The sequence below is a fragment of the Schistocerca cancellata genome, chromosome 1 (genome assembly GCF_023864275.1).
Source record: "Schistocerca cancellata isolate TAMUIC-IGC-003103 chromosome 1, iqSchCanc2.1, whole genome shotgun sequence".
Taxonomy (NCBI): Eukaryota; Metazoa; Arthropoda; class Insecta; order Orthoptera; family Acrididae; genus Schistocerca; species Schistocerca cancellata.
The window spans coordinates 621,799,265-621,814,090 of record NC_064626.1 but is presented as its reverse complement, the minus strand read 5'-3'; the positions used below and the strand labels follow the sequence as shown (position 1 = coordinate 621,814,090).

At 39.4% G+C, this 14,826-nt stretch overlaps 1 protein-coding gene across 1 annotated transcript in view; it reads right to left on the bottom strand.

Moving 5' to 3' along the window:
- LOC126161969 (otoferlin-like) overlaps positions 1-14,826 on the bottom strand; it is a 994,328-nt gene that overhangs the window by 176,366 nt on the left and 803,136 nt on the right. The window contains exons 18-20 of the mRNA XM_049918162.1: positions 5,120-5,320; positions 1,926-2,177; positions 1,669-1,830 (exon numbers count right to left, since the gene is read on the bottom strand). Coding sequence (XP_049774119.1) covers positions 1,669-1,830; positions 1,926-2,177; positions 5,120-5,320 — 615 coding nt within the window. The remainder of the gene's footprint in view (positions 1-1,668; positions 1,831-1,925; positions 2,178-5,119; positions 5,321-14,826) is intronic.

Here is a 14,826-nt window from a genome sequence, read left to right as displayed (position 1 = left end):
AATACTGAGGTGAGCTGATCACCGAAAAGTGTAACAAAAAGAAGGCTACAGAATCCAGTCTTCAGAAGGTAGAAACTGCTTTACAGATTGGAAAGAATATTTGTAACAGTAATTGCCTTTTCTGGAATTATGAAATCTAACACTACACAACAGTGATCACATTAGAAGCACTTTATGCATCAGAGCTATGGTCTGTCCAACATGAATAACATAAAATTTTGTGAAAAATAAGTTGATCATACATCACCCAAAACCCAATGCTGAAATCTACAGGAAAATCCTTAAGATTACCACTGCAATGCGTATGTGAAGATTCCTGCTCATATGACACCTTGAAAAAATGGACCTTAACAGATTAACACATTCTTGAAAACAAGATTAATAATCTCACCAGTAAAAACAAACAGAAAAAGGCCTTAATGAATTAGGATCACCAAATTCATGCGACTGAAATTCTGTAAGAATATTCACACATAGACAAGACTTTGAGGAAGAAGAGAGAAGGATCAAACAATAGAAATGGATAGGGCAACAGAAACACATTCACCCATATGCCACACACTCCTAAGAGAAGCATATACAGCACTGAATGTGATGGCCAATATACTGGGCAAATATGGTGCTGTATTTCAAAGTGCTGCAAGGAACATATTAGGTGTGTATGTCTGCATTACACACAGATATATCAATGAGGGTTGGGCACAGTCTAAGTGAAGCACACAGATTTCAATATTTTGAAATGGATAGTTGCTACTCACCATTAGCAGATATGCTCATTCACAGATAAGCACAACAAAAAGACTGCCAAACAAAGCTTTCAGCCAAACGCCTTCATCAGAATTAGACAACGTGCATGCGCGCGTGCACGCGCACACACACACACACACACACACACACACATTTGTGTGTGAGTTAGTTGTGTTTGCGTTTGTGTATGTGTGTGTGTGTGTGTGTGTGTGTGTGTGTGTGTGTGTGTGTGGGTGGGTGGGTGGGTGGGTGTGTGTTGTCTAATTCTGATGAAGGCCTGTCTGGCTGAAAGCTTTGTTTGACAGTCTTTTTCTTGTGCCTATCTGCAACTCAACATCTCCACTATATGGTGAGTAGCAACTATCCTTTTCATAATGTTGTCATTATTCTATCCTAAATTTTCCACCGTTGGACATAGATTTCATTTTGAGAACACCAAGTCTTTGTGGCAAGACAAAGGCTACTGGGAGAGCATCACAAAAGAATCAAAAGAAGTAAGAAAACATGAGAATTTCATTAACAGGGATGATGGCTATCAGCTTAGCTTAATAAAAATTGTGAGCTAGTGGTTATGTAATAAGAGTGTACTCATCAGTGGGCAGTATGCAAAGCAGCTCAAGGATGCCCCAAGGAGATTCAATGCAGCACTTGTACAAGGCCCATCCACATTGCTCCATCCACTCCATGCCCCATCAGCCACTGGCTGCACATGACCTGGATCATTCACAGCCAGGGGAGAAGGCTTATAAACAATGGTAAATCCGAAGTATTTGACAGTTTACCAGAAGATGATGAGTATGAAACTCATTGAAACATCATGTATTTTTACACTGACATCCTGCTGGAAAACTGATTAATTTCATCAGCACTATACACAGGGAACTCTACATTAACAAAGACTATAATTTAGTATAACAGTACCTCTAGTAACTCAAATGTTGCTAATAGCTCGCCAGCATGATCAGGGCCTCTCATTAGTTCATACCATTCCAATGAGGGTGGGAAATTAGGCTTAGAGTAAGGTTCATCCACAAGTTTCACATGTGGTCTAGCAACAGTTCTTCCAATAAACTCAGATTTTCCCTGCAAATTTAGAGAATATTTAGCATTGGGTGTGCAGTTATAATTAGTTTTGAGAATTATTGTTCTGATTTTCTGATTAAGTCACATTTACATACCACTTTATCCTGGTCAAATATCTCAATAATGATAGAAGGTGGATCATTTTTTATCTCTTCTTTTGTACCAAATACTAATATTTCATTAAAGACAAGAAGCTCATCCCATGTTGGGCTGAGAGTTTCATCAATAACTTGAGTCACTTTACAGTATTCTCCAATCACTACTCTTGCAAATGGGTCTGACAGTCCAGATGCATCTGATCCAATTAAAGAGCGAGCTTGATACATATGTGCCCGAAGTTGGAAGGACTGTGGGATAAAAATTCAAATGTCAGTTTTATGCTGATGAGTTTTTTGTAGCTGATAGTAGCTAAAATAATATTACAAATTATATTCACACCATTAATCAATATCAATAAAAAGTATTATTTCATAAAAGATAATTTATGCATTGAATTAAAATAATCTGACAGTCGCTATATTGGAAAGTTCATGCCTCTGTTATCATTTTCATTCCTGAACTCACTCTGTACAACAAATGTGCACAAGATGCTAAAAAATCCTAGAGACCAGCACTGTTGATCAACACCAGAACATGGGAGCCTGTTGCATGGGCTCTCAATCTCTGAAGTCATGCCGAGTCTACAATAAATACAGTGATTTTGGTAGAACAGCAGTGACAAGGATCTCTTACAATAGTCAGAGCTATATGAGTAGAAAGCACCGTCACTGGCTAGTCCAGTTTGTAACAGTGCAGCAAAATATCTGCCAGTTTAATCACGAATAACCAGATCATTTGAGAATGCTGAGAAATGACATCACTTGGGCATGGGCACAGAATTGCTTCTATAGACTGCTCAAAGTGTGGAAACTTTGGCCGATGTACCATGAAAGATTTTGTACACACTGATCCTAAAGTATGGTGTGTCAGAAAGCACATGGAATGCCTCTTGTTGCCATAGTACAGCTCTCGTTTGTGGACTTCAGTCCATATGGGCAGCTGTTTTTTACCAGTAGGACTTGGTCCAGTTGCCAAATGTAAGATACAGAGATCCGTTACTAGACAATGTTCACCTATTTCCTAACTGAGAACACACACTTAAAAGACACATTTATTTACTGAGAGAATGTGCCAGCTAGTTTCTGTTGAACGAAAGCAAGATTATTTGATGAATTCTTTTTGTGCAGGTGGCTACCTACTTAGTCCCTGACGTCAACTGAATATTGAGCATACACACAGTGCTATTGAAAGGTATTGCAAGTAGGTAGGATCCTGCTGTGGTCAATACCTCTGAGTAGCCTTTGTGCTTTCGATGATCAGCATGGCTGACTAGTACTTTTGGTTTTTGTTGAGTCCAGTGCATTGAGAAGCTACAGCACTCATCAGAGAAAGAGTGTACCCCATATATTGTCTGTTACATGCCTTCAATTTTCTTACTTGTTAGTGTATTATTTCCATGTGCTTAAAAGTTAATGTTGCACGGGTAAAATCTTTCTTAACTCCCACCTTTTAATTCATAGAGTACAAGTGCATTACTCATTCTGTACAGGATCTTATGCAACTTTTTCTGCTTCACTCCTGTAAATGCTTTCCTACTTTTCAAGTTCCATTATATCTGCTACAGTTACATGGGTGTAAAATCATCACTTTTTACACAATACTATGGATTCTGAAAACACTGTGTACTACAAAAATTTTAAAACATGTGAAACCTATTGCAGCAATGATCACTGATACAGAAATCTGTATAGATTTATCAACATGAAATAATCAAACAGGGTCACACAGTACAAAGAACAGTATTTCTTCCTTCTGTTACTTCCTCTAGATACTTACTGGACATGTGCAGGTGACAAATGAACTGCACATATATGAAGAAAACACATAGAATTTAAAAGATATTTGATTTCCTCCTTTTTAAACATTCTAACTAAGGATAAGATGAGAAGTAGAATAAACTGATTACTTTCTTTTTCGTGACCATGTTTTATTTTAATACGAATCAGTGTTTGTAAATTGTCAATTACAATAGCACCACAGTTGAAATGTCCAGTTCTTATTGCAGCCTGATACAGTAACAAACCCAAAAGAAGTTCTCCATATCTGACTGCTGCCGCAAAGGCCTACACACTTACTACTTGTAACTTTTTTAAAATGTGATGGGCTCTGTGGCACTAAACAACAGTGACCAACAGAGAAAAAGTGAAAGAAGTCTTCTCCAGGAAAAGATTTCTGGATGTCAATTGTATAACTTTGTCATGCACAGGATATTGCTGTCAACTTTTGTCGCTCAAGTCTGGTGACATCTGATGTATAAATGGTGTAACAAATAATAAAAACATTTTAATAATAAAATCTTCTGTAGCTACCAGTCATGTACATGTACCACTTCATAGTACACACATGAATTTTGTGCGCCGGCCGAAGTGGCCGTGCGGTTAAAGGCGCTGCAGTCTGGAACCGCAAGACTGCTACGGTCGCAGGTTCGAATCCTGCCTCGGGCATGGATGTTTGTGATGTCCTTAGGTTAGTTAGGTTTAACTAGTTCTAAGTTCTAGGAGACTAATGACCTCAGCAGTTGAGTCCCATAGTGCTCAGAGCCATTTGAATTTTGTGCTTGGTTTGGCCACTAGATGCCACCATGCCTGCTAATACAACAGCAGTTGCACTTGCAGCCTGTCAGATATGCCTCCTATTGGAACTAATGTCTGTATAGGTCAGAGGTCAAGGCTCCACCAGCCACTCGTGTGTTGCTAATTGTATTGTACCCTGTCTTCCATGTGTGTGTACTGTTTGAGCAATAAGTTTCAGTATTCTTCAGTTAGAACAAATTCAAATCATACCTTTCTAACTCATTTTACTCCATACCACAACTTCATAACTAGTGATACCATACAGAAGTGTGTGTGATTTATACTGAAATGTTAAATGAGGAATTTATTTAATTTTTTATAATTGTGGAACAAATAGGTCTAAGATCAACAACATGTTTTGCCTGCCACTGAAATTCTTGGAAGATGTATCCAGAACACTGACTTTGTAATATACTGTCTCATTCCACATAATAATCCATTACTGTGTGTCATGATTCTTGGAACAACTGACAACTAAAACAATTACTGTAAGCTGAATATCAGAGAAATTACCCCGCTTTAAGAGTTAGTCTGAAGATGTGAGGTGGCATTTCTAAGTACTATATCCACTTTGGACAACATTAGGACTTAAAAATAGGAAGTAATAATCCACTTACATATTTCTCTAAATAATGTATGACAGACGGTGGGAGTGCTCTTGGTCTCTCAGCATTTCGAATTTCATGTGATATTTCATAGCCTTTTGGAAGCCCATTGAAACAATTTTTCTTGTGCTTAAGAATTCCCAACCACATATACATCTGCAATTTTGATTGAATAGCCCATCCACTAGGACCAACACCCTTCTTTCCAGGGAGCTGGAAAAACAAACAAGGTTTTGAAATAAATATATTTAACTTCATTAATGGAGATGTCATTAAGAATATAATATTAAAAATATTAGCACATAGCAGATACACACATTCTTGATTCACATGTCTCTCTACATTACTTCTTTACTGTGTGTAATTTCTTTACAGTATGATGGGTCTCACATCATTACAGGAAATGAGGAATTCATAAGTAAATGCAGTATATTTCTTGTTGTTTTCTATCATAATTCTAAGTAGAGTCTAAACTTTGTCTTGTGCTCTGTGACAAGTATGGGTACAAGCAGCGAAAAAAGCGATCTGTGTCTAGCATTTATACTGAGTATATGGTGTGTTTCATCATGTAGGTTACAAGATATTAAAAGTTAATATTAACAAAATCCAAATCCCAAGCAAAAGTTCCAGCACCAGCAAAAAAAAATCCATCTGAATATTAATCCTGACACATACTAAAATCCACAAGTGTGGTGTATGGTGGGCAAGCAAATGGAACGCCAACATACATGGTCAAAACAGATCGGTGGGATAAAGTGATCCCTGCCTCCTTATTGGTGGATTAGAACCTGCACTTCTGCCTATGATTCTTAGTGCTGGAGGCACTTGTGATGAAATTGATGTGTAAGATCCTTCATCAAATGCTCACGCTAGCGCCTGAGAGTGTTATTAAACTATGCATGTGTCCTTACTGTGGGCAATAAATTTTCTGTTCTGAGAAACAGTCACAGTCAGGACACATTCATTCTAGCACAAAAGGATTGTATGCAGCACAGTGAACTGCAATACGGCAGTTAACAATGACTACTATGCTGCTGCTATTGTGCAAAATTTTCATTTGATTGCCAGTGGCTGGACAGAAAAAATAGTTGTCCGAAGTCTTAGCACACTTCAGTTTTCTTCTGCTTATGTTCAATGCTTCTGTAATAATTATCAGACCTTTTTTTTAAGAGAGGGAGAGAGAGAGAGAGAGAGAGAGAGAGAGAGAGAGAGAGAGAGAGAGAAGATGCAACATTTGTCTGCAAAATGACATAGGCTATGAAACCAAATTAGAAGTATTATTTCAAAAGTATTGGCAATTGTGAAAATGTAGAGCAGATTGACCACTTAATTTAGTCTCTATAGTTGATTAATCATTTTCAAGGAACAATAATACAAATTGTTATACAAACCACTTAATTTAGTCTCTATAGTTGATTAATCATTTTCAAGGAACAATAATACAAATTGTTATACAAACCATTTCACTTGTGGACCAGTTTAGGTTTTGAAATACCCTTACTATTTTTTACTGTACGGTTGCCTAGTAAGTGATTCACTCACTTTGTTTTAACGATAGTACTGAGCAGGAATTTTTGGATAACTATGTTACTAACAATGAAATATTATAATGTTGTGATACTGGTAACCCTTTGCTTGGGCACTGATAGAAACTGATTGCTACACTGAGTGGGTGAAGCAAGCTCCCTCCAGCACAAAGAGTGTCCAAGAAATAGAAGTAATGCAAAGAAAGCAATGAATGTTAATATGTTTCATGTAATCATAAGTGATAGTAGGCACTGAAGTTATTTGCTGCGGAAAAATCATGTAAGACTTTGAATTCAGGATTCAACCTGATGTCTTGTGTATTACAGAACATTGGTGTAAGGACCAAGAAATTAGAAGTATTCATATTAATCCATTTAAACTGGCAAATAATTGTTGTTGTTGTTGTTGTGGTCTTCAGTCCTGAGACTGGTTTGATGCAGCTCTCCATGCTACTCTATCCTGTGCAAGCTTCTTCATCTCCCCGTACCTACTGCAACCTACATCCTTCTGAATCTGCTTAGTGTATTCATCTCTTGGTCTCCCCCTACGATTTTTACCCTCCACGCTGCCCTCCAATACTAAATTGGTGATCCCTTGATGCCTCAGAACATGTCCTACCAACCGATCCCTTCTTCTGGTCAAGTTGTGCCACAAACTTCTCTTCTCCCCAATCCTATTCAATACTTCCTCATTAGTTATGTGATCTACCCATCTAATCTTCAGCATTCTTCTGTAGCACCGCATTTCGAAAGCTTCTATTCTCTTCTTGTCCAAACTATTTATCGTCCATGTTTCACTTCCATATATGGCTACACTCCATACAAATACTTTCAGAAATGACTTCCTGACACTTAAATCTATACTCGATGTTAACAAATTTCTCTTCTTCAGAAACGCTTTCCTTGCCATTGCCAGTCTACATTTTATATCCTCTCTACTTCGACCATCATCAGTTATTTTGCTCCCCAAATAGCAAAACTCCTTTTCTACTTTAAGTGTCTCATTTCCTAATCTAATGCCCTCAACATCACCCGACTTAATTCGACTACATTCCATTATTCTCGTTTTGTTTTTGTTGATGTTCATCTTATATCCTCCCTTCAAGACACCATCCATTCCGTTCAACTGCTCTTCCAAGTCCTTTGCTGTCTCTGAAAGAATTACAATGTCATCGGCAAATCTCAAAGTTTTTATTTGTTCTCCATGGATTTTAATACCTACCCCGAATTTTTCTTTTGTTTCCTTTACTGCTTGCTCAATATACAGATTGAATAACATCGGGGAGAGGCTACAACCCTGTCTCACTCCCTTCCCAACCACTGCTTCCCTTTCATGTCCCTCGACTCTTATAACTGCCATCTGGTTTCTGTACAAATTATAAATAGCCTTTCGCTCCCTGTATTTTACCCCTGCCACCTTTAGAATTTGAAAGAGAGTATTCCAGTCAACATTGTCAAAAGCTTTCTCTAAGTCTACAAATGCTAGAAACGTAGGTTTGCCTTTGCTTAATCTTTCTTCTAAGATAAGTCGTAAGGTCAGTATTGCCTCACGTGTTCCAGTATTTCTACGGAATCCAAACTGATCTTCCCCGAGGTCAGCTTCTACTAGTTTTTCCATTCGTCTGTAAAGAATTCGTGTTAGTATTTTGCAGCTGTGGCTTATTAAACTGATTGTTTGGTAATTTTCACATCTGTCAACACCTGCTTTCTTTGGGATTGGAATTATTATATTCTTCTTGAAGTCTGAGGGTATTTCGCCTGTTTCATACATCTTGCTCACCAGATGGTAGAGTTTTGTCAGGACTGGCTCTCCCAAGGCCGTCAGTAGTTCCAATGGAATGTTGTCTACTCCGGGGGCCTTGTTTCGACTCAGGTTTTTCAGTGCTCTGTCAAACTGTTCACGCAGTATCGTATCTCCCATTTCATCTTCATCTACATTCTCTTCCATTTCCATAATATTGTCCTCAAGTGCATCGCCCTTGTATAGACCCTCTATATACTCCTTCCATCTTTCTGCTTTCCCTTCTTTGCTTAGAACTGGGTTTCCATCTGAGCTCTTGATGTTCATACAAGTGGTTCTCTTATCTCCAAAAGTCTCTTTAATTTTCCTGTAGGCAGTATCTATCTTACCCCTAGTGAGATACACCTCTACATCCTTACATTTGTCCTCTAGCCATCCCTGCTTAGCCATTTTGCACTTCCTGTCAATCTCATTTTTGAGACGTTTGTATTCCTTTTTGCCTGCTTCATTTACTGCATTTTTATATTTTCTCCTTTCATCAATTAAATTCAATATTTCTTCTGTTACCCAAGGATTTCTACTAGCCCTCGTCTTTTTACCTACTTGATCCTCTGCTGCCTTCACTACTTCATCCCTCAAAGCTACCCATTCTTCTTCTACTGTATTTCTTTCCCCCATTCCTGTCAATTGTTCCCTTATGCTCTCCCTGAAACTCTGTACAACCTCTGGTTCTTTCAGTTTATCCAGGTCCGATCTCCTTAAGTTACCACCTTTTTGCAGTTTCTTCAGTTTTAATCTACAGGTCATAACCAATAGATTGTGGTCAGAGTCCACATCTGCCCCTGTAAATGTCTTACAATTTAAAGCCTGGTTCCTAAATCTCTGTCTTACCATTTATATAATCTATCTGATACCTTTTAGTGTCTCCAGGGTTCTTCCATGTATACAACCTTCTATCATGATTCTTAAACCAAGTGTTAGCTATGATTAAGTTGTGCTCTGTGCAAAATTCTACCAGACGGCTTCCTCTTTCATTTCTTAGCCCCAATCCATATTCACCTACTACGTTTCCTTCTCTCCCTTTTCCTACACTCGAATTCCAGTCACCAATGACTATTAAATTTTCGTCTCCCTTCACTGTCTGAATAATTTCTTTTATTTCATCATACATTTCTTCAATTTCTTCGTCATCTGCAGAGCTAGTTGGCATATAAACTTGTACTACTGTAGTAGGTGTGGGCTTCGTATCTATCTTGGCCACAATAATGCGTTCACTATGCTGTTTGTAGTAGCTTACCCGCATTCCTATTTTCCTATTCATTATTAAAGCTACTCCTGCATTACCCCTATTTGACTTTGTGTTTATAACCCTGTAGTCACCTGACCAGAAGTCTTGTTCCTCCTGCCACCGAACTTCACTAATTCCCACTATATCTAACTTTAACCTATCCATTTCCCTTTTTAAATTTTCTAACCTACCTGCCCGATTAAGGGATCTGACATTCCACGCTCCAATCCGTAGAACGCCAGTTTTCTTTCTGCTGATAACGACATCCTCTTGAGTAGTCCCCGCCCGGAGATCCGAATGGGGGACTATTTTACCTCCGGAATATTTTACCCAAGAGGACGCCATCATCATTTAATCATACAGTAAAGCTGCATGCCCTCGGGAAAAGTTACGGCCGTAGTTTCCCCTTGCTTTCAGCCGTTCGCAGTACCAGCACAGCAAGGCCGTTTTGGTTATTGTTACAAGGCCAGATCAGTCAATCATCCAGACTGTTGCCCTTGCAACTACTGAAAAGGCTGCTGCCCCTCTTCAGGAACCACATGTTTGTCTGGCCTCTCAACAGATACCCCTCCGTTGTGGTTGTACCTACGGTACGGCTATCTGTATCGCTGAGGCACGCAAGCCTCCCCACCAACGGCAAGGTCCATGGTTCATGGGGGGGGGGGGGGGCAAATAATTATAGTAGGAAAATTGCAAAAGGTGGTGGAGTCGGTATTTACCTTAGACAAGAGTTAGAATTTAAAAAGAGATGTGAAGCAGAGAACTTAAGTATTGAAAAGTTTTTTGAAGCAGGTGCTGTCCAGCTATATGGCCTGATGAAAAAAGGCATAGTCATAACAGTATATAGGTCACCATGTGGAAACCTATAAGTCTTTTTTGATAAATTAGAATTGTTGCTAAATACTATTTACAGAAAAGAAACTGTGATTATCCTTTTTGGTGCTTTCAATATTAATCTTCTAGTTGAAAGTCAACAATAAAGGCAATTTTTGGACATATTGAAGAGTTTCAACATGTCACCACACATAAACAATTCAACTAGAATAACAAACACCTCCAATAGCCTCGTAGATAACATTTTCCCAAATATGTCAGAAACTGACATAGAGGTAACAAACATAGATTTAGGATTGTCTGACCACAATGCTCTCACCATTGAAATCCCTTTAAGGTCAAAGGAAGATAAAGGTGTAAATAATATTTACAAAAGAAACTTCTCTGTGGACAGCTGTCACCAGTTCACAAGTATCACAGAAAATGAAAATTGGTTAGATGTTATGAAACAGTCAAGTACAGATGAGGCATATAGTGTATTTGCATCGATTTATATTATGAACTTTGAGATGTGTTTTCCAAAGAAACTGACCAGAGTCAAGCCTACTGGATACATAAAGTCAAGTTCTTGGATGACTCTTGGAATTAAGAAATCATGTGAAAACATGAAAAAACTGAATTCAGAGTTGAGGGAGTGTACAAATATTGATTTTATAGAATATGTAAAGAGGTATAGGAAAATATACCGCAGAGTAATTGAAAATGCAAAGTTATTAAGTAATAATATGGAAATAAAACAGTCCAGAAATAAAACTAAAATAGCATGGGAAATTGTGAGAAAAGAAACCAGGGTACCTACCAAAGACAAGGAAATTATTCTAAAAGATGAGGAGAATAAAATGGTAGATAAATATGCCATGCCTAATTATATAAATAATTACTTTTTAAATGTACCCCAGACATTAAGCAGGAATCTTGGGGAGCAGATTAAGATGGAAGCACCCAAGGCAGCCAGCAGTATGATGGCAGTTCCAACAAACGAAAAGGAAGTTTTAAAAGTGATTAAAAGTCTGAAGTCCAAGATGTCAGCTGGAGTAGATTAGGTGCCAATAATATTAGTAAAGAAAACAGCTAATCAGATAGCGAAACCATTGGCGCACATAGCAAACTTGTCAATGGCTGAGGGCGTGTTTCCACAAAAACTGAAAATTTCTAGTCATTCCCCTGTTGAAAAAGGGTGATAAACTTAAAATACACTCCTGGAAATTGAAATAAGAACACCGTGAATTCATTGTCCCAGGAAGGGGAAACTTTATTGACACATTCCTGGGGTCAGATACATCACATGATCACACTGACAGAACCACAGGCACATAGACACAGGCAACAGAGCATGCACAATGTCGGCACTAGTAAAGTGTATATCCACCTTTCGCAGCAATGCAGGCTGCTATTCTCCCATGGAGACGATCGTAGAGATGCTGGATGTAGTCCTGTGGAACGGCTTGCCATGCCATTTCCACCTGGCGCCTCAGTTGGACCAGCGTTCGTGCTGGACGTACAGAGCGTGTGAGACGACACTTCATCCAGTCCCAAACATGCTCAATGGGGGACAGATCTGGAGATCTTGCTGGCCAGGGTAGTTGACTTACACCTTCTAGAGCACGTTGGGTGGCACGGGATACATGCGGACGTGCATTGTCCTGTTGGAACAGCAAGTTCCCTTGTCGGTCTAGGAATGGTAGAACGATGGGTTCAATGACGGTTTGGATGTACCGTGCACTATTCAGTGTCCCCTCGACGATCACCAGTGGTGTACGGCCAGTGTAGGAGATCGCTCCCCACACCATGATGCTGGGTGTTGGCCCTGTGTGCCTCGGTCGTATGCAGTCCTGATTGTGGCGCTCACCTGCACGGCGCCAAACACGCATACGACCATCATTGGCACCAAGGCAGAAGCAACTCTCATCACTGAAGACGACACGTCTCCATTCGTCCCTCCATTCACGCCTGTCGCGACACCACTGGAGGCGGGCTGCACGATGTTGGGGCGTGAGCGGAAGACGGCCTAACGGTGTGCGGGACCGTAGCCCAGCTTCATGGAGACGGTTGCGAATGGTCCTCGCCGATACCCCAGGAGCAACAGTGTCCCTAATTTGCTGGGAAGTGGCGGTGCGGTCCCCTACAGCACTGCGTAGGATCCTACGGTCTTGGCGTACATCCGTGCGTCGCTGCGGTTCGGTCCCAGGTCGACGGGCACGTGCACCTTCCGCCGACCACTGGCGACAACATCGATGTACTGTGGAGACCTCACGCCCCACGTGTTGAGCAATTCGGCGGTACGTCCACCCGGCCTCCCGCATGCCCACTATACGCCCTCACTCAAAGTCCGTCAACTGCACATACGGTTCACGTCCACGCTGTCGCGGCATGCTACCAGTGTTAAAGACTGCGATGGAGCTCCGTATGCCACGGCAAACTGGCTGACACTGACGGCGGCGGTGCACAAATGCTGCGCAGCTAGCGCCATTCGACGGCCAACACCGCGGTTCCTGGTGTGTCCGCTGTGCCGTGGGTGTGATCATTGCTTGTACAGCCCTCTCGCAGTGTCCGGAGCAAGTATGGTGGGTCTGACACACCGGTGTCAATGTGTTCTTTTTTCCATTTCCAGGAGTGTAGAAAACTACAGATCTGTCTCACTCCTCCCAACTGTCTCTAAAGTTTTAGAGATACTAATGAAATATAGAGTCACACATTATCTTAATATGCACAATCTGATAAACAGTAATCAGCATGGATTTCAAGCTGGGAGAAGTACCGAAACAGCTGTACTAGAATACACAAAAGAAATAATCACTAAATTGGAAGAGGGAAATAGTGTAGTTGGGATAAATCTAGATTTGTCAAAAGCCTTTGACACTGTTGACCACAGCATACTTTTGAAAAAGCTTGAAGCTATAGGTATCAGAGGACCGGTAAAAAAGTGGTTTGAGTCTTATCTGGAAAAGAGGATGCAGGTGGCTGAAATTACAGCACCAAATATTAATCAAAAAATTAAACTAAGATCAGATCCAAGGGAGGTCACAGTAGGAGTACCCCAAGGAAGTGTATTAGGCCCCTTGCTGTTCCTCATTTACATTAATGATATTCAGGTGTCAGAGAGAAAAGCTAGAATCATGTTATTTGCTGATGATACTAGTTTAATAGTTAGTGATATGAAGCAGTCATTGCACAGTACTGTGGACCATGTCCTACAAGATATACAAAAATGGTTTAGTGCTAACAAGCTAACACTGAATGCAAAAAAAACTAATTATGTGCAATATGGAAAAATAAGTGAACAGGACGACCTAAATCCCACCATGGAGGGCAAACAACTTGAAAGAGTACAGTGTGCAAATTTCCTGGGTATGCACATTGATGAGAAGATTAATTGGAAGGACCATGTGGTGAATTTAGCACTAAAACTAAATTCAGCATGTTTTGTGCTTAGAATAATTTCAAGAGTTTGTAGTAATGACTGTACCAGATAGTATATTTTGGCTATTTTCAGTCAATTGCAACCTATGGGATAGTATTCTGGGGAAAAACAAATTGTTGTCTAAATGAGATTTTCAAATTGCAAAAACGTGCTATTCGGATAATGACCCACAGCCCACCTCAAACACATTGTAGGCCCCTTTTTAAAGCATTGAAAATTTTAACAATTCCATCATTATACATTCTGAAATGTCTGTTGGTGATCAAAAGAAATCAGGACAAAATGAAAACCAATACAGACTTCCATAATTACAATACACGGCAATGTAAAGATCTCCACATACAAGCTGTAACAAGGACCCGAAGCCAGAAACATGTATGTAATCAAGGCATCAAACTTTTTAATGCACTACCAAAACACATCAAAGAGCTGGAAAATGAGGATAAATTTAAAACTGTTCTAAAGAACCACATGCTTGACAAATGCTATTACAGCATAAGTGAATATCTCTGTGCAACTGTATAAAATATATGTTTAAGTTAATGTGACAAATGAAATTACATCAGTGCATAATAAATTATGTTATAAAAACAACATGCTTGACAAATGCTATTACAGCATAAGTGAATATCTCTGTGCAACTGTATAAAATATATGTTTAAGTTAATGTGACAAATGAAATTACATCAGTGCATAATAAATTAAGTTATAAAAACACTTATTAGTTGTATATTGTATTAAACATAAGATAGATTAATATGAATTCAGCACAGATACAAATTTTGTAAAGATATTATATAGTTGTTAAAATGTACCCTGACAAATCCTATATCACAAATGTGATCATTCGGATGATAATAAATAAATAAATAGATTCTTGCTAATAACTTCTACAATGCTACAGTCCTT